The 25,148-nt window shown below is 44.8% G+C and overlaps 1 protein-coding gene across 2 annotated transcripts in view; it reads right to left on the minus strand.

Moving 5' to 3' along the window:
- SPON1 (spondin 1) overlaps positions 1 to 24,059 on the minus strand; it is a 242,933-nt gene extending 218,874 nt beyond the window's left edge. Inside the window, exons 1-2 of one of the 2 annotated variants that reach the window (XM_032488972.1) lie at positions 23,582 to 24,059; positions 3,517 to 3,623 (exon numbers count right to left, since the gene is read on the minus strand). In XM_032488972.1, coding sequence (XP_032344863.1) covers positions 3,517 to 3,623; positions 23,582 to 23,819 — 345 coding nt within the window. In that variant the 5' untranslated portion in view covers positions 23,820 to 24,059. The remainder of the gene's footprint in view (positions 1 to 3,516; positions 3,624 to 23,581) is intronic. The other variant, XM_014565301.2, reaches the window with a different exon arrangement.
- Positions 24,060 to 25,148: the final 1,089 nt, after the last annotated feature.

The following is a 25,148-nucleotide window of genomic DNA, read 5'->3' on the forward strand; positions in this document are numbered from 1 at the left end:
TTGAGACCACAAAGTCTGAAGTTGGAGAGGTAAGATGGAGCATGAGCTATGATTCCTCCCCCTCTGAGATCCTGGGCACCCAAGGGAAGTGTACATTTAAGCCCAAGGGCAGGGGCAGGGGTGGGGAGATGAGTGTGAGAAAAATCACTGGCACAGGGCCCCTTCTGCTCCCAACCACCCACACCTCCCCACCCCCGCCAAACCCCCACAGGTGTTGGATTACTTTGGTCAATTTACTTAGCCCCTTGGAGACTAAGTTTCATCACCTGTAAAACGGGGATAATTCTGACTTTACAGGATTGCTGTGAAAATTAAGTAGGCTAATGAATACAGAGCCCTTGGCACAGAGACTACTACGATAAACAAGCCATGATAGACCCTTACTGTTTCACTGATGTGAACACTGAGGAGCAACGTACGTGGCTGGGAGCCGGGATCTGGAGCCAGGCTGCCAGGGCTGGAAGGTATCACTTATAGGAGAAAGGTCTTAAGAAAGTTACTGAATTGCTCTGTGAAACAATCTCCTCATCTGTGAAAAAGAGGACAAGGATGCTTATCTTACAGTATTGCTCTGAGGATTAAGTCACTTAATAAATGTAAACCACTTAGAACAGTACTGGCAAACCAGCCTTATCACTGTGGCTTGGCGTTTTTCCTGTGTGTTTCCCACTTCCATCCCTCTAGGGCTCTAACGACAGATATGTTGATGGGATGATGGGGGAGTTCATGTTGGATGGCCTGGGTCCACGTCTCATTTCAATACTGGTTCTGAAACTCACATGTGCATTGGATTCCCCCTGAGGGCTTGCTGAAACACAGGTCGTGGGAGCCCCACCCTCAGAGCTTCTGATTCAGTAGGTCTGGGTGGGGCTTGAGATGTGGTATTTCAAACAAGTTCCCAGATGGTGTGGATGCTGCTGATCCAGAGACCACACTCTTGAGAACCACTGGGATGTAACAAGAAAGGATGTCAGAAGCTCCAAAAGAAGAAGGATGCACAGAGAGATAGGAGTCTTGGAACCATCCCAAAAAGGACTGAGTTATAGGCACTAGCAGAAAGAATAATTTGTTCATTTACTCATTCAACAAACATTTACTCACTGCCCGCTGTGAGCAGGGTCCTGTATTCAACTAGTTACAAGGACCAAGATTTAGCCAAACAGTGAGTTAGAGAGAACTACCAATTTAATGAATTAAGACAGACAACATCAAGAAGCCATGTCCCCATTGGCCCAGCTCAGGCATTATTTTTGTGTGTGTGTTAGAATATATATAACATGAAATGTACCATTTTAACCATTTTACCATTTTAACAGACACAGTCCATGGCATTAGGTATATATGTTGTACAAGCATCATCACCTCTACCTGTAGAACTTTTTTCATCTTCTCAAACTGAAACGCTGTACCTGTTCATCAATAATTCCCTATTCCCCTCTCCCCCACAGGCCCTGGCAACCACCACTCTACTTTTTATGAATTTGACTCTGTAGCTCATACAAGTGGCATCAGACAATATTTGTGTTTTGTGCCTACTTATTTCACTTAGCATAATGTCTTCAAGGGTCATCCATGTTACAGCATGTGTCAGAATTTCCTTCCTTTTTAAGGATGGATAATATTCCATTTTAGGTATGCACCACATTTTGTTTATCCATTCATCCATCAAGGGATGTTTGGGTTGTTTCTGCCTTGTGAATAGTGCTGCTATGAACATAGGTGTCCATGTATCTGTTCCAGCCCCTGCTTTCAACTCATTTGGGTATATACATTCAAGCACCATTTTAAAGCAGATCAGTTTTGTTTGAGTGAACATTAAGGTCACACTCCCCATCTCCCACCTGCTACCTTTTCCCTTGTTAGAACTTTACCCCTCCTGTCAGTCAGGTACCCAGAACTCTCAACTGCCTGAATCTCATAAATCACCCACACCTCCAGGTAAGGTAGCACAATAAGAACAAGGAGAATATATTTTAGTGCTTTATGGGCTGAATGCATGCATGAATCTGCCTTTCCCTATAATGACAACCGTGCTGATGAACTATCCAAACACCCCGATGCCGGGAGCTTGTTCAGTGCTATAGGAAAGCCATTTGGTCGCTGGGATCAGACACCTGATAGAGAAGCCTGGCCTATTTACTAGCCCTTTAGGCACGTGATTTAATCTTTCTAGTTTCAATTTTCTGACCTATAAAATAGAGATAATGATTCCTATCTACTTGGTTGTTTGGGGAATTAAACTAAGATAAAAGAAAACTAATTAAGGTAAACCAAGATAAGGTAAAGCACTTAACCCAGTGGCTGGCATATGATAAGTACCCCACAAATACTGGCCATCCTCAGTGTTGTTCCTGGGTAACGCCTTCAAATACATGCCAAGAAAGTTCCTGCCATCTAGGTCCATACAAGGACATGACAATGAGCACAGAATTAACAGTCCCACTAGGCTAGAATCCTAAACATTGGAGATTTTATTTTTAAATCACAGGATTCAAAGTTATAATCTAGTCACAAAGGGTTAAAAGATGTCTTTGGATGGGGAAGATTATTTTAGGGGGCAGGGTCCTCTGTGGAACCCACAAATTATACCAGAGGCCCCAGCAGCCAGTTACAGGTGTTACGTTTTTTTCCTTGAGCTTTTTTTTTTTTTCCTCTGAGATTGCAAATGCCAGATAAAAATGGATTCCAGAACAATGGAAAATTGAGATGAGAAATGGTTACAGCAAATTTGGCCAGGCCTCCTCCTAGGATCGCCCCAGTCCTTCTGGGACATGTTCTGACAACTCACTGGCCTCTAAGCCTCTGAAAGGGGGTGATGTTCCCGCCATTTCCCTTGGAAGAATATTCCACGGTGAAATATGACTCACTGTCAGGGCCCTTGCCTTTGAGATTCCCTTTCTTCTCCTGACCCACTTTCGTCTTGCTGTGCCCTTTTGTACAAAGTCAAACGAAGCCTCCCCTGGAGGAAGCGGCTCTGCGCAGACTGACATTTAAAGACCATTACCACCTCTTAAACTCGGCCCTGTTCATTTGGCCAAGCAAAGCATGTTTAATTCTTTTAATCTTCCCTCATAAATCAATCTCTTCGTTCCCTTAATAGTCCTTCTTCCTGTGCTTTGAACTCCCTCCAGTCTGGCCATCCTAAGCCCTTGTTCCCTGTACACTTGAGAATTGCCAGTCAATCACGAAATGGCTGCGTAGGAAAAGCAGTCGGGCCTCACCAGGGTTCTGGGCGCTCTTACCACGCCGGACTGTCTGCTGCCCAGAGGCGCCCAGAGCCCCAGGAAAGCCCTGCCTGGCGGCCTTCATGCAGACTGGAGGCATTTGCTGCCTGCTCCGTTTGGGTCTTTCCATGGACCTGGCCCGTCTGGCCCACGGTCAAGGGAACTGCACGGACGCCGCCTCAGACACTGGTTCCCCTCACCCCCCTCTACCTCCTCAGTACGTTCACCTTTCACTTGGCATCTACCCACCAGGGTGACAAGGGTCCCTGGCAAAGCCCAGAAGGGGTCTTACCTGGAAGGTCCCGGCGTGGTCTTCCTCCTTATCCCCCTCTCTGTTCTCTTTGAGGGCGATTAACGTGAATCCTCTGAAGTAGGAGGGAGGGGCAGCCGAAAGGGTCACTGGGGTGAGAGAAGAAAGCAGATGATAAGCCTAAGAATCAGCTGCCTTCCATTTGTCAAAATGAGAAACGTGAGTTCCCCATCAACATCGCACACCTGTGGATGGGAGGGGCGCGGACAGCGGGAAAGGCTCGTTCTGCTGAGTAGTGAACTTTCACCCTCTCCACCCAGTTCCCTCTCACATTTCAGAACCTTCAGGTGTTTACACCCTAACTGCAGTCTCACTTGGGAATTCTTGAATCCACCAAGACTGTGATAAGCTCTTACTCCCAGCAACCACAATTTGATAAAAATAGTCCCTTGTCAGCAACTCCAGTCTCGACAGTTATCTAATGTTACTCTTCCACAGATTGGCCCAAGAGAAATCCAGCTGCTCACAGCATAAACTCCTGTAGGATGTCCTTTGTGGCAGAGACTGCTGTGGGTTTTCCAAAACACGTTTCCTATTTCTTGTGGGTACTTAGCTAGAACACCTTCCCAGCCTCCCTTGACTGTGCCCCAGTCCTGCCAGTGGAAAGTGTGGACAGACATGACGCATGCTCCTTCCTGCCTGTGGCGCATGCAAACTTTCTACCTGATTCTCCATTCTCCCTCTCCCATCTCTGCTTGCTGAATGCAGGGGAGAGGACTCTGATGCCCCAGGAGAAGGACAGTAGAACTACAAGATGGAACCTGGGTTTCTGAATAACCACACAGATAATCACTCATGGACCAGAAATATCCATCTTATACTTTGCATAAAGTGGAAATAAACTGATATTGTGGGGGACTATTTGTTACAGCAGTTGAAGTTATGAGCCTACATTAAACTCTTCCTTCCCACATCTACCCAGAGAACTAGATATTCAAGGAAATCCAGCTCAAGGATCTTCTTAATGATGTTCACCCCTCTCTTTGTGTCTCCAATCTCCTGAGACGGAAATCCCTTCTTACAATTTTCACACTGGACTGCAATTCTCTTTTACCAGCCTCTCCACTGGACTATGAGTTAACACCGGAGAACTGGGTTTCAGTTCTCTTTGTACCATTATCACCTAGCACAAAGCCTGGCATCTAAGAGACTCATTTCAACTTTCTTGAAACTGATATAAATTGAGGTTTAAATTACGTTACTGCCTACATTAAAGCGCTAAGGTTCTTTAAACATAAAATGATAGACTATTAGAGCTATGCTAAGAACCCTCCATTTCAGCCTTCCAATTCCACAGATAGGAAACAAAGACACAGAAATCTCAACAGACACCCTCTAAGTAGAAAGACTACCCAGGGGCAGACTTAGGGCCCGGCCCCCTTCCCAGTTTAACACTCCACCCATTGTTATATATATATTGAATATATTTATCATAGTATGGGTATTCCACAAGTGTTGACTACATTTTCAAATTTTAAAAATTAATTCACTGAACCTGTAATACTTCTGTGATTCTAATAAGCAACTCCCTGTTGGGGAGGGGTATTTAGTCTTCTAGTTTCAGTCCTAAAAATGAAACATCTCAAAAATCCAAAAATTAAAACCACCATCTGGGATAATAGCAGTGGTCCATGAACCACCGACAGGACATCTCAGAGAAGACTTGGAGACACAAAGACTGCCCATCTCCTGTTGTGATTGGTCAGCCCATCTCCTGTTGTGATTGGTCAGCTCATCCCACAAAAGTAAAGGAGCATTCCGATTGGCTACTGATGTCTGTAAGAGATCAGATAGAAAGGAAGAAAGGATGAGGAAAAAAAAGCACGAAGTAAAGAAGAGTAAGAAATGATGGTTATGAAGTCAGGAGAAAGAGCTGGGATCTCTGAGGCACAGACAGACAGCCCCACAGCAGTCTGAGGTTATCTAGGCTGGAGTGGGGTGGCCTTCAAGGTCATTCTACACAATTCTGGAGCAAGGGGACCAGAGGACAAGAAGTAGATGGAAAAGGTGCTCTGCCCAGATCGCCTTAAATTCCTCTTTACCATTGTAGTGTTTGTTGATTTTGTTTACTCTTTAAAAAACTAGCTCTTTGTTTGATTGATTTTTTCTATTTTTTTAAAATCTCTATTTTATTTATTTCCTCCCTGATCTTTACTATTTCTTTGCTTCTGCTGACTTTAGGCTTTGTTTGTTCTTCTTTTTCTAATCCCTTCAGGTGGTAGGTTAGACTGTTTATTTGAGATTTTTCTTGTATGGGGAGAGGGCCTGCATCACTACGTACTGCTGGAACGTGACCCTCGTGCTGATGTGCCTTTGCTGTGGCTAAGCCAGCACCTGTGGCTCATTCCTGTAGGACTGCTCCAGCTCAGGTCACTGGAGTCTGCTCTGCCTAAAATGAAAGGCTGAGCTCCCTTGCATCAGGTGAGGATGATTCTGAGGGGTACCTGACATCTCAAAATGGCCCTGCAGGAGCAGAGCTCACCTGGGGTCACAGCCTGGCAAGGCTTCTTCCTCCCCAGCTCACTTCTCCACTCCGTTATTGGCTTCCCCTGGGAGCACTTCTTTAACAAGTCACTTTCACCCAAATCCTCAGCTGAGGATTTGCTGTGGGTTAAATTGTGTCCTCCAAAAATAGATGTGAAAGTCTTAACTCCAGGTTCCTGGGAATGAGACCTTATTTGGAAACAGGGTCTTTTCAGATGGTATTAGTTAAGATGAGATCATCCTGGATTAAGGTGGCCCTAAATCCAAGATGGCCAATGTCCTTAGAAGAAGAGACTCAGAGACACAGGGAAGAACGCCAGGTGAGGACAAAGGCAGAGATTGGGGCGAGGCATCTGCAAGCCAACGCACAGCAAGGACTGTCACCAGAGGCTAGGAGAAACCCCCTCCAAGCCTCCAGAAGGACCCGACTCCAGTGATACATTGATTTCAGACTTTTAGCCTCCAGAACGGTGAGCAAATACATTTCTGTTGTTTTAAGCCACTGATTTGTGGTACTATACACAGAGTCCCTAGGAAATGAATATTTGTTTCCGGGGAACCCAACCTAAGACAGACAGTCAGCCTCTGCCGCACAGTCACTGCCTCAGGCTACAGCTCAAACTCCATAGCCTGAAAGGCCCGCAGACTCTGCCTCCCCGGGGAGCTTCACCAACCACATTTCCACTCCCCACCCCTCTACATTTCAGTCCTGGGACTCACTCCCTGGCAGTTTCCGGAAAAGCCATATTCATTTCACCCTACATTATTATTTATTTCCATACACTTTTCATACGGCTGGTATGTTCCACCTCCTCCTTCCCTGGCAAACTTCTTTAAAAATCAGCTAAATTTCACCTCGTCTGTGATGTTTCCTCTGACTTCCCCATCAAGACCTGGATGCTCTTTTTCCTTGGACCTTGTTAAGATTAAAAACATCTATACGAGTGGCATAAGATCAGCATTTACCTTAAAGCATCAGGGCAAAGCATAAATGAATTAATGCACGTAAAGTCCTCAAAATCATGGTTGGCTTATAACAGACACTTAATAAATATTAGCTCTTATAATTAGTGATGATCAATAAGGTAATGACCACATTAAATCATATTTAAAACATTTTTTTATTGAAGTATAGTTGACTTACAATGTGTTAGTTTCTGGTGTACAGCACAATGATTCAGTGATATATATATGTATGTTCATTTTTCATATTCTTTTTCATTATAGGTTATTATAAGATATTCAATATAGTTCCTTGTGCTATACAGTATAAACTTGTTGTTTATCTATTTTATATATAGTAGTTCCTCTCTGCTAATCCCAAACTCCTAATTTATCCCCACCCCCTTTCCCCTTTGGTAACTGTAAGTTTGTTTTCTATGGGAGTCTGTTTCTGTTAGGTAAATAAGTTCATTTGTATCATTTTTTTAGATTCCACATGTAAGTGGTTATCATACAGTATTTTTCTTTCTCTTTCTGGGTTACTTCACTTAGTATGACAATCTCTATGTCTATCCATGTTGCTGCAAATGGCATTATTTCATTCTTTTTTATGGCTGAGTAGTATTCCTGTGTGTGTGTGTGTGTGTGTGTGTGTGTGTGTGTGTGTGTGTGTGTGTGTATCTCACATCTTCTTTATTCATTCATCTGTCAGTGGACACTTAAGTTGCTTCCCTGTCTTGACTATTGTAAATAGTGCTGCTATGAACATTAGGGTGCATGTATCTTTTTGAAACGTTAAATCATATTTTTTATTTTATTTATTTTTTAATTGAAGTATAGTTGATTTACAATGTTGTGTTAATTTCTGATGTACAGCATAACTCATATATACATATATATTCCTTATTATATTCTTTTTAGCCTATAATGAAAAAGAATATTAAATTATATTTTGCATGTAAGTATTTGTTTTCTTATTTGTAAGTCCTTCAAAGACAAGAACCACATGTGCAATTATATTTACTGAATCATGTTCATGGACTGGTAGTCTCAGCGTTGTAAAGTGGTCAGTCCTTCTTAAATTGATGTATATATTTGGTGCAATCCAAATTAAAATCCCAGCATGTTTTTGTGATATTGACAAGCCAATTCTAAAATTTACATGAAAATGCAAAGGGCCAAGAATATCTAAGACAATCTTGAGACAGAAGTGCAAGCTTGGATGGCTTATACTACCAGATATTAAGACTTACGCAGCTATAGAAATTAAGCCAGTTTACTATAACAAGAAAAAAAAATAGGCCAATTGAACAGTGTGAGGTCCAGATAAAATTCTACGAATATATGTAAACTTGGTTCACGTTAAAGAGGTACCACAGAGCAGTGAGGGAAGGGCGGAATTTTCAGTGAAAAGCTAGGACAGCTGGACAACCACATGTAAAGAGGTGACGTGGCCTTTACCTCACGTTATACACAAAATAAATTTCACATAGATTGTAGAGCCAGAAGTGAAAAGCAAAACAATAAAAGTCTTAGAAGTTGGCATAAGAGAAAACATGAGTGACCTTGGAGTAGGAGAGAGCTTTTAAACAGGACATTACACAAACACTGACAACAAAGAAGATATATAAATGGAGTGATATCAAAATTTTGCTGATCAAAAGACACTGTTAAGAAAAAGTAAGCCATAGTGTGGAAGGAGGTATTTGCACACCATATAACTAGAACATGACTTTTATCCAAAATATATAAAGAACTCTCTATAAGATCGATAAGAGAAAGATTAAGAAATAGGCAAAATACATGAACTAATACTTCACAAAAGAAGGTGCCCAAGTGGCCAATAAACAGACGAAAAGGCACTCAACGTCTTTAGTCAATGGAGAAATAAAAATTAAATCCACAGTAAAATACTACTGCATTTCCACCAGATTGACTAATCTTAAAAGGATTAACAACATAAATGTTGTCAACTAGAACTCTCATACACTATGAATATACTGAAAATGAGCGATTTTCCCTGGAAAACTGTTCGGCAGTATTTACTGAAGCTGAACATATACGTACCCTACAACCCAGTACTGCCAGTCCTAAATCAAGAAATCCTGGCATATGTGCACCAAAGGACACCTATAAGATGTTCATAGTAACATTATGTGTAACAGCATCCAACTGGAAACACTCAATGTCCATTGGCAGGGATGGTTATATAAATTGTAGCCTTGTCATAGAATTGAAGGCCTTAGGGTAATGAAAATGAACAAATTGCTGCCACCTACAACAACATGGATACTTCTCACAAACATAATCTTGAGTGAAAGAAGGCAGATGCAAAAGAATACAAAAAGTATGATGATATTTATATAAAGTTCAAAAACAGGCAAAGTAGACTATGATCCTAGAGGTCAGGTTGGGGTAACAAGTGTGGGAAAGGGGAGGCAGTACTGATCTGGAGGGGGCACAAGGGGTGCTTCTGGAGTGCTGGTCATGTTCTATTTCTTGATCTGGGTGGCAGCTGCATGGGTGTATTCAACAAGTTATAATTCACTAAGCTGCATGATTTGTGAACTTTTCTGTATGTAAGTTTTATTTTGATAAAAATATTACTTAACTTTTTAAAAAAATTTTTTGTGGGTTTTTTTGTGGGGGGAGGTAACTAGGTCTATTTATTTACTTGTTTACTTATTTTTTTTTTTTGTAATGGAGGTTCTAGGGATTGAACCCTGGACCTCATGCACGCTGAGCACGCACTCTACCACTGCACTACACCCTCCCCCATTAAGCAATGTTTCTGAATGTGGTTAAGTAGCCATCTTTCTGTATATCTGTGCAGTGCACTTAAAGAGCTAACCATAAACTCAGCTTCCCAGCATGACACATTCCTGTAGGTTCTAGAAAACTAAGGGTTTACTCTCCCTTATTGAATACAACACACAAGATGGAGGTTCTGGAGGCTGAAATAGTGTGGTGTTTTAATCTATAATTATCAGGATGATGATTGTGTTACACAATGTAATTTGAAGGAAGAGAAGAGATCCTGTTCCTCCAGAAAACCCTATGATATGACTCTCCTGAAATGAACAAATGTGCAGTGTGTTCTGAGTCCCAGTGATGACTGAAGATGGCTGCTTGGCAATAAATAATACAGTCTTTTCTCTAATGACTCCTCCCAAGTGCCTCCCAAGAGAGGCCATTAAGAGACTCAAGAAATCTAAGAAAAAAGCTTATGAAGGATTAAAAAATAATAATAATAATTTTTAAGAGGTCCATTTGGAGCTATCCTGTGAGCACATACAAGGAACTAGTTAAAAGCAAAGATTTCAGATTACAATCCCAGAGCCACCACTTATTAAATATGTGACCCCTGGCAAGTCATTTGACTTCCCCATTTGCTCATTTTTAAAATGAGATGAATGATATTGCCTTTCTTGCAGGAATGGAGAAGAGACTAAAACATTTATCACAGTGCATGGCATACATAAAGGATTCAGGATTGTAAAGGATGATGATGGTGGTGCTGGTGATGCTGGGGATGAAGATGATGATGATGAAAATGATGGTGATGATGATAAAGACCATGATGCTTAGGAGGCTGATTAACCAACAATGAGTTTCAAAGAGCTGGTCCTCAGGAACAATGACTGAGCTTCCAGAGAAAAAGTCTAGTAGGCGCCAATGCAGGACCACTGACAGGACTGTAATGGAGATAATTGCCTCTGGGGATGATCATTACAGGGCTGGGATTTGGGGACATTTGGGCAAGTCCTAATCATGAACAGAGCCTTCTTGCAGCTCATCACACCCAAGAAAATGTGCCCCGTGGGGTTCCCTCAGCCCCTCCCACCCCCACACAATATAGCCTTTCAACACTGTTCTCTTTTTCTTGAATACCAATCTTTTTTTTAATTTCTCTTTGTCCATTTTATTTTATTTATTATCTTTTTTGGTGTTGGGGTGGTAATTTATTTATTTATTATTTTTTAATGGAGGTATTGGGATTGAACCAAGGGCCTCGTGCATGCAGTCTACCACTGAGCTATTCCCTCCCCTACCCAATCTTAATTAAATGTTTATTTGCAGATTATTTGTTAAATGTCGGTCTCCCCTAATAACTTGTAAGCTCTGTGAGAGCAGAGACCAAGTGTCTTGAACTACGCCTCTGGAGACACAGAGAGAAAAGATGTAGCCTCTGCCTTCTAGGAACACACAGTCTAATAGCTGGGAGAAAAGGAAACATCAGCAGATATTTTGTGTAACATATGATGGGTGTTTGGATGTATGAATGAAGTCCTCTGGGATCCCAGAGGAGGGAGCATCTGAGTCTACTGGGGGAATTAAAGGAGACCTCAAGGAGGAGGTGGCATCTGAGCTGCAGATTGAATGAGGTATAAGAGTCTGTCCAGTGAACAAGAGGAACAGCATCTCAGGTCGCAGGAAAGGCGTGGTGGGCCAGTCTTGGCCTTGGAAACCAAAAGTAAGTCTATATGTCATGAGTTGCAAGCTGGGAGGGAGGGTGTTATAAGAGCTAAGGGAGGAAGGTGAGAAGTGGAAGATAGCCAAAAGTCTTCAAAGCCTTGCTGAGAGGTGTGGATACTACCCTGGAGCTGAGGAGGAGGCACTGAAGGGTTTGCATTAGGGAACGTCATGTTCGTATTTATGTTCGAGGAAGGTAAGGCTGGAAGTTGTGTGATTATTGGATAACAGCCCTTTCCCCAAAACCAGCTCAAAGGCGAGGGCCTCTCTGGCCTTCCTTGTTTATATGAGGACTGAAGTTTCACACTGGAGTCTGGCCTCAAATCTCCACCCAAGGTGGAGTTCTCCCCTTCTTATTATATGAAAATTCCAGTCCCACCTAATTCCCAAATAACTTTCTGGGCCCTTCAGATGTTGGTTTGCCAACCATTTATCATAAACTCCAGTGCATCTGCTATGCCTACTGCCCTCATTGGCTCTTGTCCAATGCCACCACCCTCCCCACTCTGCCTCTCAGTTTCAGACCCCTCTAGCCACAACCTCAATGAGAAAGTCCCGAACCAGATTCCAGTTCTGTTACGAGGCCAGCCCCTGCCATCCGCCTGCTCTACCTTACTGAGATCCTCATCCTTTATGCCCCACACACCAATCACAATGACCTTGAGCTGCTGCCTTAACCTGTAACGTGGGACTGGTTATCAGGACTGTCGGAGCATTTCACAAGTCACAGTGGTCCCCTCCTGACTCTGTACAATTTCCATAGCTCTGGGCAGCTGCAACTCGCATGCTTCTCTTAAAAACTGGCAATTCAGCCCACCAGCGAGGAGCAAGCAGGAGATGATGCTGGTGACGGGCTGGCAGACAGGAAGGCAGGGCTAAAAGGTGAGCAAGTGAGTATGGTGCGGTTGGACTCTGCTTTCCCCAAGATGATCTTCTTCAGAGAATGATCCCAGCATCCCCAGGAGGAGGTGAAACATCTCCCACTCCATAGTAAAGATCATGCACATTTAAGGTTGTAAGGGCTGTAGCTATGGATGTACATGGATGTAGCTAACAGACCTGGGTTCAGATTTCCCTCTGTTTACTATGTGTTACCTTGGGCTAATCATTTAATGTCTCATTGTCACAGCTGACAATCTCCTGTAAAACGGCAGTAACAGTACTTACCTCACATTATTATTATGATGACTAATGAATTAATGTTTGTGAAGTAAGTATATATAAACTTTGCTAAATTAATAAAATAAATTTAAAAATAAATGTCTTCATGGACATAGAAAACAAATTGTGGTTACTGGGGGGGAGGAGAAGTGAGAGATAGATTAGGAGATTGGGATTAACAGATACACATTACTATATATAAAATAGATAAACCACAAGGACCTACTGTATAGCACAGGGAACTATATTCAATTTCTTGTAATGACCTGTAATGGAAAAATAATCTGAAAAAAGTATATATACGTATGCATATGTATAGCTAAATTGCTTTGCTGTACACCCAAAACTAACATTGTAAACTGACTATGCCTCAATAAAAAATAAGAATTAAAAAAAATAAATGTCTTCTCTCTAAAATACGGATCATAATTATCATTTCATGGATCTGTCATAAGGACTAAAGGATGTAAGTTTTACGAAACACATTGCAACCACTCAGTAGAAGTTCATTCTTTCCCCCATGTGCTCTCTCATCGTGCAATACCCGGGAGCCAGGTAAGTGGGTCCTGAGCTGACCAATATGTGGACAGGAAGAGGAATGGAGGGCAAGGACGCTCCCGAGGAATTGGAGGTATGTCAGCCAAGGGAATGTAGCTGGGACTACGGATGATAGTAGGAAGTTCTAAGGGACATAGGCTGTCTATGACCCCCACATCCTCCCCTACTCTGACCATGTGACCTTTGGGGCTATGACTCACAGTCCCCTCTCTCCCTCCTGAAATATTAAGTCACAGAAGTGACTGTGACCCAGATGTAGACTGTCTCCATATCATATCCCATATCCCAGCTGGACCAATCAGAATCCTTCCTTGGGATTTTTCAGTTTGGAATTACAAGGAAAAGGGCTTTTCTTTTAGTTACAGAACTAACTGAAAGTCTTTTCATTGAAGGTTGTTGACAGCTATCTTCTCTGTCATTGGGAGAAAGTTTATCTGCAGTAAGAAAAATTATGCCAGCACATAGAAACATAGCCAAGAGATCAAGGATGGAAGGAGAGAGAGAAAGTGAAATGGGGGGATGGAAAGGAAATGAGAAAGGGAGAAGGGATGAGGGAGATAGAGAGAGAAAGAGAGAGGGAGAGAATGTTGTTCAGGTCCCGAGATCCATTTATACCTGAAGCCAGATCCACCCCTGGACTTTCCAAATATGGGACTCAATAATTCTATTTTTTGCTTTAGTTAGACTTTGTTCCTGTCACTTGCAGTGGAAAGACTGCTGACTAATTCTGGAGCAAAGAAAGAAAATAATTCTGCCTAGACTATAAGATTCATTAACAGGCTGAAGAAACAGTATTCCTGACTAAACTAAGATGGCTGACCAGCCGGGTGGAAGTTAGTATTTAAATGTCACTGAGGTAACAGAAAATTAGTTGACTTCAAAACTAATTAGATGTCAGCTTTAGAGAAAGATTCTAAGGGATGTCAGCGGGTCCTGTTCTAAGCCCTGACCTGCTCAACACTATTCAACTTCTTAGATAAAAACTTCTAAGGCTTGCTCATCAAAATTGTGGATAATCCAAAATTAGGGTATGTGGATAAATCACTCAGTGACAGAATCCAGATTCAGAAATGGTTGATGGCGACAGGGATGGACCCAAACATGCTAGACGAAGTCTCATTAAGAGTCATGTTGAATCTTCTGTTCTAGGACCAGTTACACTGTTCAGGGAAAGGAGGGCAGCAAGCCTTCCCAACAAGTCACAGGAATGTTTTGCTGGCTGCAAGCTCAGCAAGATTCCAGAGTACGACACAGCTGCCAAAATAGCGAACACAAGACCTGGCAAGCTTAACGTAAACACGGTGTCCAGAACGAGGGAGATCGTCATACCACCATGTTCTATCCCGGTCAGAGCACATCTGGAGTCCAAAGTGCAAGGGAATAAGGAACAGTGCCCTACAAAGAACGGGTGAAGAAACAGGGCATTTTCATCAGGAGAGAAATCATAGTAGCTACTTCCCTACAAACACCTCAAGGGCTGACGTATGGCCAAGGGGAGACCTTATTTCGCTTGATTCCAAAGGACAGAACCCGGACTGGTAGGTGGAAGTTACACAGGAGGCAGTCTTTAGCAGCACACACGTACAACGAGGTCCGCCCTGGCTCTGGCTCTGCTGACCTGGGAGGGTTGTCACCTAGAGAAAGTGCACAGTTCTGCCCTCCTGACCACTCCACGGCCAAGGCAGGGGAATGCCACCATCGAGTCAGCTTTGAGGACATTTCCACCGACCACTGTACCAGTGTTGACTGAAACAGGACAGGGCAGTGATGTGAGCAGGCGCCAAAGTATGTGGGACATAGGAGGCTGGGGGTAGGGTTGGGAGAGCTGGGGATGGGGAAAAGCGCTCACAGAAGAGTGACCACCTTTTGGCCACCTTCTCTTTGGGTCTCACCATCATGCTTTAAAATAAAAAAAATTTTAAAAAAAGAAGGAATATAGATTCCTGGAATCCAGCCCTTTGTTGGGGTGGGGCCAGTGAAGATGTATGTATATATATATAGAATACATATATATATATACACACACATACATATAGATGTAAGATGTATTTTAACTTTCCAAGTGATTCTGACGCATAGCTAGGTTTGGAAACCACACAAATGACTCCACAAAGTGCTGATTCCAAGGAAAATCACTTTAATAACTGGTGTCTAGGTTTGATGGATCAACAATCCCCTCGGCTCTATTCTCCATGTAATGAGTCAGTGTCTGAAGCTGGTAGCTCTTTGCTCTTCTGCCTGCTGTCCTTCTGCTCCTCCCCTTTGACCCAGCCACCATCCCGCTTTCCACTAATCTCTTCCCTCCCAACAGTCTTTACCCTGGACCTGGACCATCTGCCTGCCCTCAGCCTCCAGCCAATGCCCCCAGGGCACTGAGCATCCCTTCTCTCTGCTGCCACCACCTGGAGATCCTTGCCATCTGTCCCCATCCTTTGGCCTCCCCTCTCTCTCTGGCAGAGGGAGAAATGCTTTCCCTTCCTTCCATCCAGCTCTCTTTGGGGGGGTTCTTGGGGTTTAAATGATACGTTCATTTTTCAACAAATAATGATTTAGTGCCTGTTATGGCCACATGCTGTTCTGGGCGCTGACTATAAAATGGCAAATAAGAAAGGCAAAGTCCTTGTTCTCATAAAGCTTGTATTCTAGCTTGAGAAGGCAGATGATAAAACAAGATCATTTCAAGGTGATTCAGGGCTATGAAGAAAATAATACCAAGCACAAGGAATGGGAAACATAAACTGGTGGTCAGAGAAGCCTTTTTAAAGAGATAACACCTGAGCTGAGACTCAAAAGACAAAGATCTGGGGATGAGCATTCTAGGCATGGAGAAGAGCATATACAAAGGCCCTGGGGTGGGAATGAGCTCAGTGTGTTTGGAAAATTCAAAGGTCAGGGTTGCCACTGTGAGGAGGAGGAGAAGGAGGAGAAATAAAAGGAAATAATGAAGGAGAAGAAGGTAAAAAGGAGAAAGAGGGGAAGAAGAAGAGCTTCTTATAGCACCTAGAATCCCCATTCAGCTTGCTTCTGAGTCTGCCCATCTTCCCACACTCCCATCCCCCCACAGAGTGGTTTGTGCTGGGAGCTTTCCCTTTCCTTCCCCCTCTCACCCAGCCCACGAGACGTATTTGCAAATATCTGGACTACAATTGTAGAAGGGATTCAAGTTATTTCCCGTGGGTCTCCTAGACCTCAGCAAATCAGTGGCTGTGAAGAGTGGCTTGTTTAAAGTTTCCCTGAACTTTTCATAGCAGTTTTGCACACTCTGTGAAAGTCATAAGCCTCGTCTAAGCTGGCAGAGGATTTCTTGTGGTGTTACCTAACTCCTCACCCTTCCCATCCTATTAGCCTCAACTCTAGCCCAGCCAAGACACCCAGTAAAAATGGGAAATTGTATACTAACAAGAGCTGGCCAGCCACACAGAAAGCTTTATGTGACATAGTGAGCTCTCTGACACTATAGGTGCTCCAGGGAGATGCACAGGATGGATCCTGACACAACTGCACAGCATCAGAGGAAAAACAGAGAGAGGAAATGATACCTGAGATCATTTGGGCCACTTGCCACTGTGTTCAATACGTGCATGTGCGTCAGAGAGCATGAGACCAGACTCTCCGTTTCCTCCGTCCATCGTATAGTGAGTATTTCGTACTTGTCACATCAGTGTTTAAGGACAAGCAAACCAATGGTTTTATCTAGCATTCAACTGAGGAAACACTGGTCTCCTCCAACGTTGGAGGGAAAAGGAGAAGTGCTGGACTAACTGGAGAAATGTCCATTTGTTTCTACTCCCCACTAACAAAATCATTTGCAGGGGCACATAAATAAGGCACAATTAATCTAGCATCCATGTTACGGTTTATGTAACATTGCAAAGGATTCTTCAGGAATAATTTTGACTTCTGGGAATTTTTTTTCCATTGTGCTTCTTGAATCTAACCCTCAAGGAAGATGGGACTCCCTTGTACTCAAATTCTTTCTTTTCTCTTTTTCATTCTAAATGTATACCCTGATGAGGATTTTTTCCTTTTTCTTTTCTCTGAATTTCTTCCTTCTCCTTCCCCTCCTTCCTCTCCTCCTTCTTCCTTCTCCCTGTTCCTTTCCCGCTCCCTCTCGTATTTTCTTTCTTTCTTTTTTTCACATTCAACATTATATTTCAGGTGCTAGCCATAGCAGTCTCTTGCATTTTCTTGCTTTATCCACTTCTTCCTTCATTTCTTTCTTCCTTTGCCACTTCCTCCTTTATTGAGGAAGAGGGTGAGACAGAACAGGCTGCTCTGACATATTAGCTCCCTTTTTCTCTTCTCAGTATGAAACCTACAACACACACATACATCAACACTCCTTCCCCTACTGATCTTTTAGCAGGAATATCAAGTGCACACGCTGTAGAGAAAGCCCACCTAGACGACCTGTCACTGAGGAAGAGAACATGAAACATTGTTCTTACATGACTATGCATTAAAACCTGTGGCAGAGGTAGCTAACTGTCCCTCCAAATCCATTTTCACCTTCATCCTTTTGAAAAATAAACCTCTCCTTCAAGTTTTCACTGGGTTTGTGGCTGCCTGGCTAAATGCTATATTTCTCAGGCTCCCTTGCAGCTAGATGTGGCCACCTGACTAAATTCTTACCAAGCAAGTGTGTTTGGAAGTGTGGGCTGTGATTTCTGGGTCATATCATTAAGAGAAAGCTGCTTGCCCTCCACTTCCTTTCCCCTCTGCATGCTGACTGGAACTCAGATATGTGGGTTGTGAGATGGCTATAGCTATACTGTTGAGAACAACTCCTTAGAACAGCACCATCCAATAGAAGTAAACTCAACACAGGGGAAATTCACTTTACTTTTTAATGAGTATCCAGTAGGAACAAATGTAAAACAAGTAAAATGGCTGTTAACAACATATTTTATTTAGCCTACTCTATACAATTATCACTTCAATAGGAATCAATATAAAATACTATTAATGAGAAGTTTATTCTTTTTTCATCCTAATCATTCAACAACCCATGTGCCTCTTACGTTTATGGCACATCTCAATCTGGACTAGCCACATTTCAGGTAATGTGACTCATGGCTACCTGTGGACTGAAGTGCTAGAAGACGGCAGAGCAACAAGGTGGAAGGAACCTGGGTTCCTGGCTGACCTTGTGGAACAAGCTGCCTATCATCTTGGACTTGCTATTTACCTCTTGTTTAAAACACTGTATTTTGGGCTCTCTTTGTAACATGAGCTTAGCCTGTATCCTGACTAATACAAGATGGTAAGAGTTTTCACCCCCACAGAAATTGGTACCGACCTACATTTGACATTCTGTATAACAAGCAAATGGCATATTTGTAAACATGCCAGCAATTTAGTCTGCTCTTCTAGTTGAGTCAGCCAGCTGTAGTGGAACCACGACTTAACTGTGTATGGGGATGTACTCAAGTCCTAAACCTTGAAAAATGCCAATTAACATGCTTTCACTTTCTGTTCTGATTTTTTGTGTTTCATGAAACTTAAAGCAACAAACAATCCACATAACCATTAAGCATTTAGCTATGTATGCATCTATTAATTTTTATTGTCAATTTGAACTAAATACTTATTTAAAGAGAGCAAAAGGTAAGAAAAATAAAGCTACATAATAAAAAAAGAGGGGAATAATGCAAGAAAAGAGGAAAAGTGGGAGAGGTCACTTACAATTAATTACAGTATCATCACCAATACTTACAAAAAAAATCCTAGATAAGAAATAGTTTATTTAGTGGGGAGGGAATAGCTCAGTGGCAGAGTGTGTCTTAGCATGCAGGAGGTCCTGGGTTCTATCCCCAGCATCTCCATTAAAAATCACTCACTCACTCAATCAATCAAATTACCACCACCCCAAAAAAGAAGGAGTTTATTTAAAAGACCTCATCCAGTTTAAATTTTTCGGATTCTACATACGTACTTGTCAAACATATAATTTTACAGGCATAGTCATAAAATATATGCATGTAAACAAACAGCAGCCAAATAAAGTTTTTTTTTTCTTTCCAATTTCTTTCCGTTTCCCCACAAACAAAAGGAATTGGCTAAAGATTGGCAAGGTTCTTAATGTTTCTAAATTAATCCTCTGGTTTATGGAGAAAAGCAATACTGAAGTCTATAAAAAGAAAAAAAGCAATTGTAAATAAGGACCCATCACTTCATACTTCGTGTCCCAAGACATGTCAGTTATTATCTTGATTTGGTGTTGCTGTTTTCCTTCAGCAAAGACTCACCGCCCAGAAAGCTGAAGGTAGCTAGATGAACTCATTCTACTCCTAATTCATTTTATTGAGTCAGTATAGAAGACCGGTTAAGAGCACAGATTTAGGAGTTAGATATCCCTGAGTTTGTATCCTGACTCCACTGATTCTTAGCTGTGTGACTGTGGGCAAGTTACTAAACCTCTCTGAGATTTAGTGTCCTCATATGTAAAATAAAAATAGTAAACTGCCCCAAAGTCCTGGAAGAATAAGTGAGATGAGTAGGAAAGTACTTAACAAAGTCTCATCCAGTGCTAGCTGCCAAGTATTTTTCTATTTCCAAAATAATGATCTCATTATACATATATGTGTGTGTGTGTGTGTGTATCCTACTGTATGACAGTTTCCTTTAACATGGATTATTCCTAATTCTCACAGCTACACTGGCGGTGGTGGGGGAAGCAGTCTCATTTTACAGTTGGAGAAACTGTGGCTCAGAGAGGTAAAGTGGCCTGCCTGAGGTCACACAGTGAATGGGTGACTGAGCAGGAGTGGAAACAGACCCAACAGATCAAAGCCTGTGTTCTTTCTAGCAGGTGGCTGTGGGACACTCTGGGACACATATTCCCGTGGCAGTGTGTGCTCCAGAGAGAGACAAAGAAAGAGAAGGCAAAGCAGCTTTGGAGGTCTCCAAAACTCCTGGTTTAGAATAAATCCCTCAATTATGCTTGAAGCTGGACAAGCTTTTGAAACCTCAACTGGACATTCTTTCCCCCATCAAGTTCCTTGAAATTTCCCTTTAAAGAGCATCTAGGAAAAGCCACTCTCATTAGCCAGGGTCTGGCTTTATTTTCCTAATAAACAGAACTTTGGACAAACAAAAGAGCCTCTTTGATTTTCAATCAATTCTTGAACATTTCAGCTGATTTTCTCCTATTTGGCTTGAAATTGTGATCTGGGAATGGCTGGTCCTGCAAATTGTCCTCCTATAAGGGAAGCCCCTTGAGGATCCTCAACTTGTTATTTTTAATCACTGTAATCTCCTTTTCAAAGGAGGCCATGGTCAGAAACAGAGCAGGCCTTTCAGAGCTTTCTAAAGCACAATTATTGCAGAGGGAGGGGTACTGGGGGGAAGAGGGCGGGAGAGTAGAGATGTGGTGGGAGAAAGAAGGCGGTCAATATAGTACTAACAACTTGGAAAAAGGCTGAATCATCTCAATTGGATCCTGGCTGCTGGGAAGAAATCCTATGTTTCAGTATTTTTTTTAATAGTGACCATTTTATTCCAGCCTCAAATACCCAAAGGATATACTGGGGTGGGGGGCATGGAGAGCAGAAGCTATTTGGGGATGAACCGGAATACTGAGGACAAAGGTTTGAGGCAGGAAAACAAGCCATTGTTTCCAAGGATTGTGAGGGGCCCTAATTCAGGAAAAAATAAAAAAGCAAAGAGAACACCAGGGGAATGTTAATTTCCACAGCCCTAAGTCAATACTCAGAACAGAATGTATTAGATTTACTTCTAACTATTCTAAGAAAGGATAAGCCAACAGAAAATGTTACAAACTAGGCCAGTGCCCTTTTCTTCCTAACTTTGAGTGGCGGAATCAGGTTTGCTAATCACAGAGTATTTACTCAGAGGGCCTTAGCATGGTTCCTGCAAGATCTTTCTTTCAAGATCTCTTAGCCACTGGAAAGGAGATAAGATGATTGCCCATCAACAGCCTGAGTCAGGTGTCACAGTCCAAAGGGCTAACATTTTAGGCTGGAGTAACTTGCAGGGTGAAAGTCTAGTGTTCACCTCCCTACTTGTCCCAGTTTGCACCTACTGGACATAGATACTTAAGCAGTCATGAAACCTCTCTCTCCGTGTGAACTCCAGACACATCTCCCTCCCACTACTGGGGCCACTCACTGCCAGGGCTCAGCCAAACTGGGAGGATTCATTCGGAAAGAGAAACCCAGTAGTAGGACTCTTGGCGTGGGCTCCAGACTAGCCTAAATTACCAAGAAAACGAATCCTCCTGGTTTTAAACTAGGAATAGTCTTAGGCAAGACTCCTAATATGGAGAAATCATTCATTCATTTAATCATTCAATATTTCATGAGGACCCAGATAACGCATTCTCTGGTAGACTGGACTGAAGGAGTGCGGAGAAAATCTACTTTTAAACACACACACACACACACACACACACACACACACGAAACAAAACAAATCTGACCAAGCACATCCTTCGAGTATTAAACCATTAGGGCCGTGTTGCCAATTCAAAACTAACATACAGTGTAGCTCAGGCATGCTCATCTTTATACATTGATTTATTCCCGACAACTGCCCGGAGTGGTTGGATAAACAGCCGTTTTCAGTAGCTGGGAAACAGGTTCAGAGAAATTAAAGGACTTGCACAAGGTCACACAGCTACTAAATCCGAGTCCGTCTGACTCCAGAGCCATCTCTTTTCCTGCCACGTGGAGCTGGGGCAGTTTTCCCAGGGAACCCAGATTCTCAGTTTGGGGGAGGGCTGAAGACGCCAGTGGGGTTACGCCCACTTCCCTCCGGTCCACGGAGAGGACTGGCTGACTGCTTCCCAGCTCCGCCGAGAGGCTGAGCCCTTGTACGTTCGGCTTGCTGGGCAGCCTCGTCAACCCGCCGCCGGCTCCCTCCGGGCTGGGTCGGGTGTCCTCCGCCCCCGTCCGTCTCCGCGGAGCATCCAGCATCCCGCCGACCCTGAGCGCTGGGTCAGAGGGGCTGCCCGCCAGGCGTTGAGGGAATCCATGTGCGGACGGCGCCCGGAAGCCCGCTTTGGGTAGCTCCAGGTGAAGAAAGTCGGGGACACCAACCAGGGAAAACCGAAGAAGCGAAGAGTTCTGAGAAGGGTGGCCCCTGGTCCTAGTCGCCTGTGTGGCCCGGGCGTCCTCTAACACTACCCGCCCCCAACTTTCTCCAGTGTTGCTCTCCCACCACTTCCTCCCGCGACGCTCTAGGAACCAGGAAAGCGGGAGTGGAAGGGTGACCTCCGTTGGCCCATTTGCCCCACCAGGTGCTCCAAAGCCCCTCTCTTCCCAGCTTGGCCCCAGCGTTGACTTATTAAGGGGCGGGGATGAAGGGACACGCGCCCTACCACTCCCTGCCTGCGGGGCCTCGGTGAAGCCAGGCAGGCTTCCTTCCCTGCCCGGTGGATGTCCTCGCTCCCGACTGGAGAACGGCAGCTGCTGCACGGGGAAAAGATATCTGGGAAGATGACCCAGCTGAAGAGAGGCAGCGGGACGGGGAAATGATGTCAGGGGTCTTCAGGTCTGTGCGGGTCGAGCTGCCTATCCTGCCCGGCAGGCGCTCGCTTGCTTTGGACATCCCCTATCTGCGCTCGCGAAAGCCGGCTCTCAGCTGAGGAGCGCAGGAAATACACCTGGGGCACCGAGCCTCGAGGTTGCGGGAGCCAAGGTCCCCCGGCCTCCAGGGAGCAGGCCATGGGAATTCGGGCTTCCCTTTCCTTCTCCATAGGGTTCCCATTTCCTCTCCGAAACTGCTCAGAGCTCCCGGTCCACTGGGAGCCTGTCCTAGAAATCCGAGGTCTTCTCCCTCGCCCGGGATCATCAGAGAATAATTTGGACTTCTTTCCAGGGATCCTTCTGCAAAGCTTCAGGCTCTTTCTCCCCTCCTCCCCTTGCGCTGGGACCAGTTAAGGGAAAAGCCTAAGTACCTTCTTCTAAAGGGACCTGTCCGGGCAAGCTGGAGTGACCGTCCCACTGGGTGCCAGTCAGTGAGAAGCTGATTTCCTCTCCTTCAGGGATGGGAGCGGGGAAAACCGGAGTCACCACCTTGCCTGGGACCCCACTGAGAGAAAACAGGGTCCCCTCCTCTCCAGAGACGGATCTAGAGAAAGCCGGGTCTCCACTGCTCTCCTGGAGCTGGACGAGGGAGAAGCCGAGTTCCCTCCCAGCCAGGCCGGTGTGACGCGTCGCTCGCTACAGCCCAAGCCCGGGAACCGCGAATCGGAGATGGGGGCTGCCTGTCCTGGCTGAGGCCCCCGCGACGGCCCCAGAGGCCGGCTCGGGGCTAAAAGGGCTGAGGGCAGCCAGGACAGAAGGGCCTTTGCCGGGCTGCACCGGCACCCTGCGTCCGGGAACCGCGCGCCCTCCTCAGGCACCGCGCGGTCGGCGCCCTCCGGGGTCCGGGTCTCGAGCCCCCAACGCCACTCCGGGCCACTTACCGCGGTAGCTGGTTCCCGGCTTGTAGAAGTCAGGGTCGCCCTCCACGCGGAGACTGAACTCGGTGTAGCCCTCGCGCCGCGTGCCTTGGACGCGCAGGATGCGGCTGCAGTAGCCCTCTGATTTGGGCACTTTGTCCAGGGTCTCGTCGGAGAAGGCCAGCGCCGCGGCCAGGGGCAGCGCCAGGGCCAGCAGCACTGGACTCCGGCTCAGCCTCAGGGGCGCCGGGGACAGCCTCATCCTCGCGGGCCCCCAACTTTGTGCCACTGAGGCCAGCTCTCGCCACGCGACTCCTACCCGAAGGGGTCCCCGCGGAAGCGAGACCTGGCGGAGCCCAGCGGGGAGCGGAGCTTGGAGCCGGCGCTGGCAACTGGGAGACCGTGTGCCCGCCTCGGCTTGGCGGCTGCCGAGCGGCGCTGCTCTGAGCAGAGCTGAGCAAGCCGAGCAGTGCGAGCAAGGGAGGGCGGCGGCGAAGGAGGAGGAGGAGGAGGAGGGAGGGCTGATTTTGCCCAGATCCCCGAGCGCAGCGCTGTTTTGTTTCCGAGCTGGCGATTAGCGGCGCGGCCGTGTTTATTTTGCGACGCTGGATTCCCAGGGTCTGGCAAGGAAATCAGAGGGCACAGGGACACTGCGGGCTCTGTCCCACCAAGGAGGCTGCTGCCCCAACCCCCTGGACCCTGCGGAGTAGGGTGCTCCAAGGTGGGAAAGACTGAGAACTAACTTTCTGTTGCACACCTACTCTGTGCGTAGCAATACGCTGGGCAGTTTACTTACCCGCTTGCTTTCTCCACTCTCACTGCACACAATAAACGTGACATTACTTTCACTTATTTTATAGATGAGCAAACTGAGGCTTGCGGCCAGTTAAGGCAGGGTCACACGCCATGGCTATCTGACTCTATTGCCCTACTTATAGGGTGCTGCAACAGTTCAGAGTGGAGAGTGGAAAGGAACAGAATGGCCCCATCCATGAGGCCCAGCAGGCACTGGGCTATGGCCTATAACACTTTTGGAGATTCCTGAAAGTTTTCTTTAAACCAGAAGAAAAAAACATTTAGGTTCAATAGAATATTTTACTAGCTAATATTAACATATTTGTATTTATACCTACACAGTTATAAAATGTAATGTTTACTATTGTTTTATGAAGGGCGGAGCCCACAAAGACAAAAGTGCCAAAGGCCTACAGGAGTCCTCATATAGCCTTGGAAAGGGGTTTTGAAAGTTTCCCAAAAAAAGCCTGTTTTCTTGGCTTAGATATTAGTTCAGGTTCCCAGTCCCCAGTGACAGATGTTTGGAAAGCGGCTAAGCCTGAGGGCTCCCTGGGCAGAGCCTCAAGCGCCAACCTCAAGGCCAGACAGAAGACCCAGGTGCAAGAATCTCTCTCGGTGTTCCCCTGGGAACAGACCTGAATCAAACATTAGTCCTGCTACTCACCCATTGTGAGACTTGGGCAAGTTATTTAACCTTACCAAGCTTGCATTTCATGCTCAGAGGGTATGTGTGCGCCTGTGAGCTAATACACCCTTCCTCTAGGGGGCACTAGAGTTAAATGAAATGACCCACATA

The sequence above is a fragment of the Camelus ferus genome, chromosome 10 (assembly GCF_009834535.1).
Source record: "Camelus ferus isolate YT-003-E chromosome 10, BCGSAC_Cfer_1.0, whole genome shotgun sequence".
NCBI lineage: Eukaryota > Metazoa > Chordata > Mammalia > Artiodactyla > Camelidae > Camelus > Camelus ferus.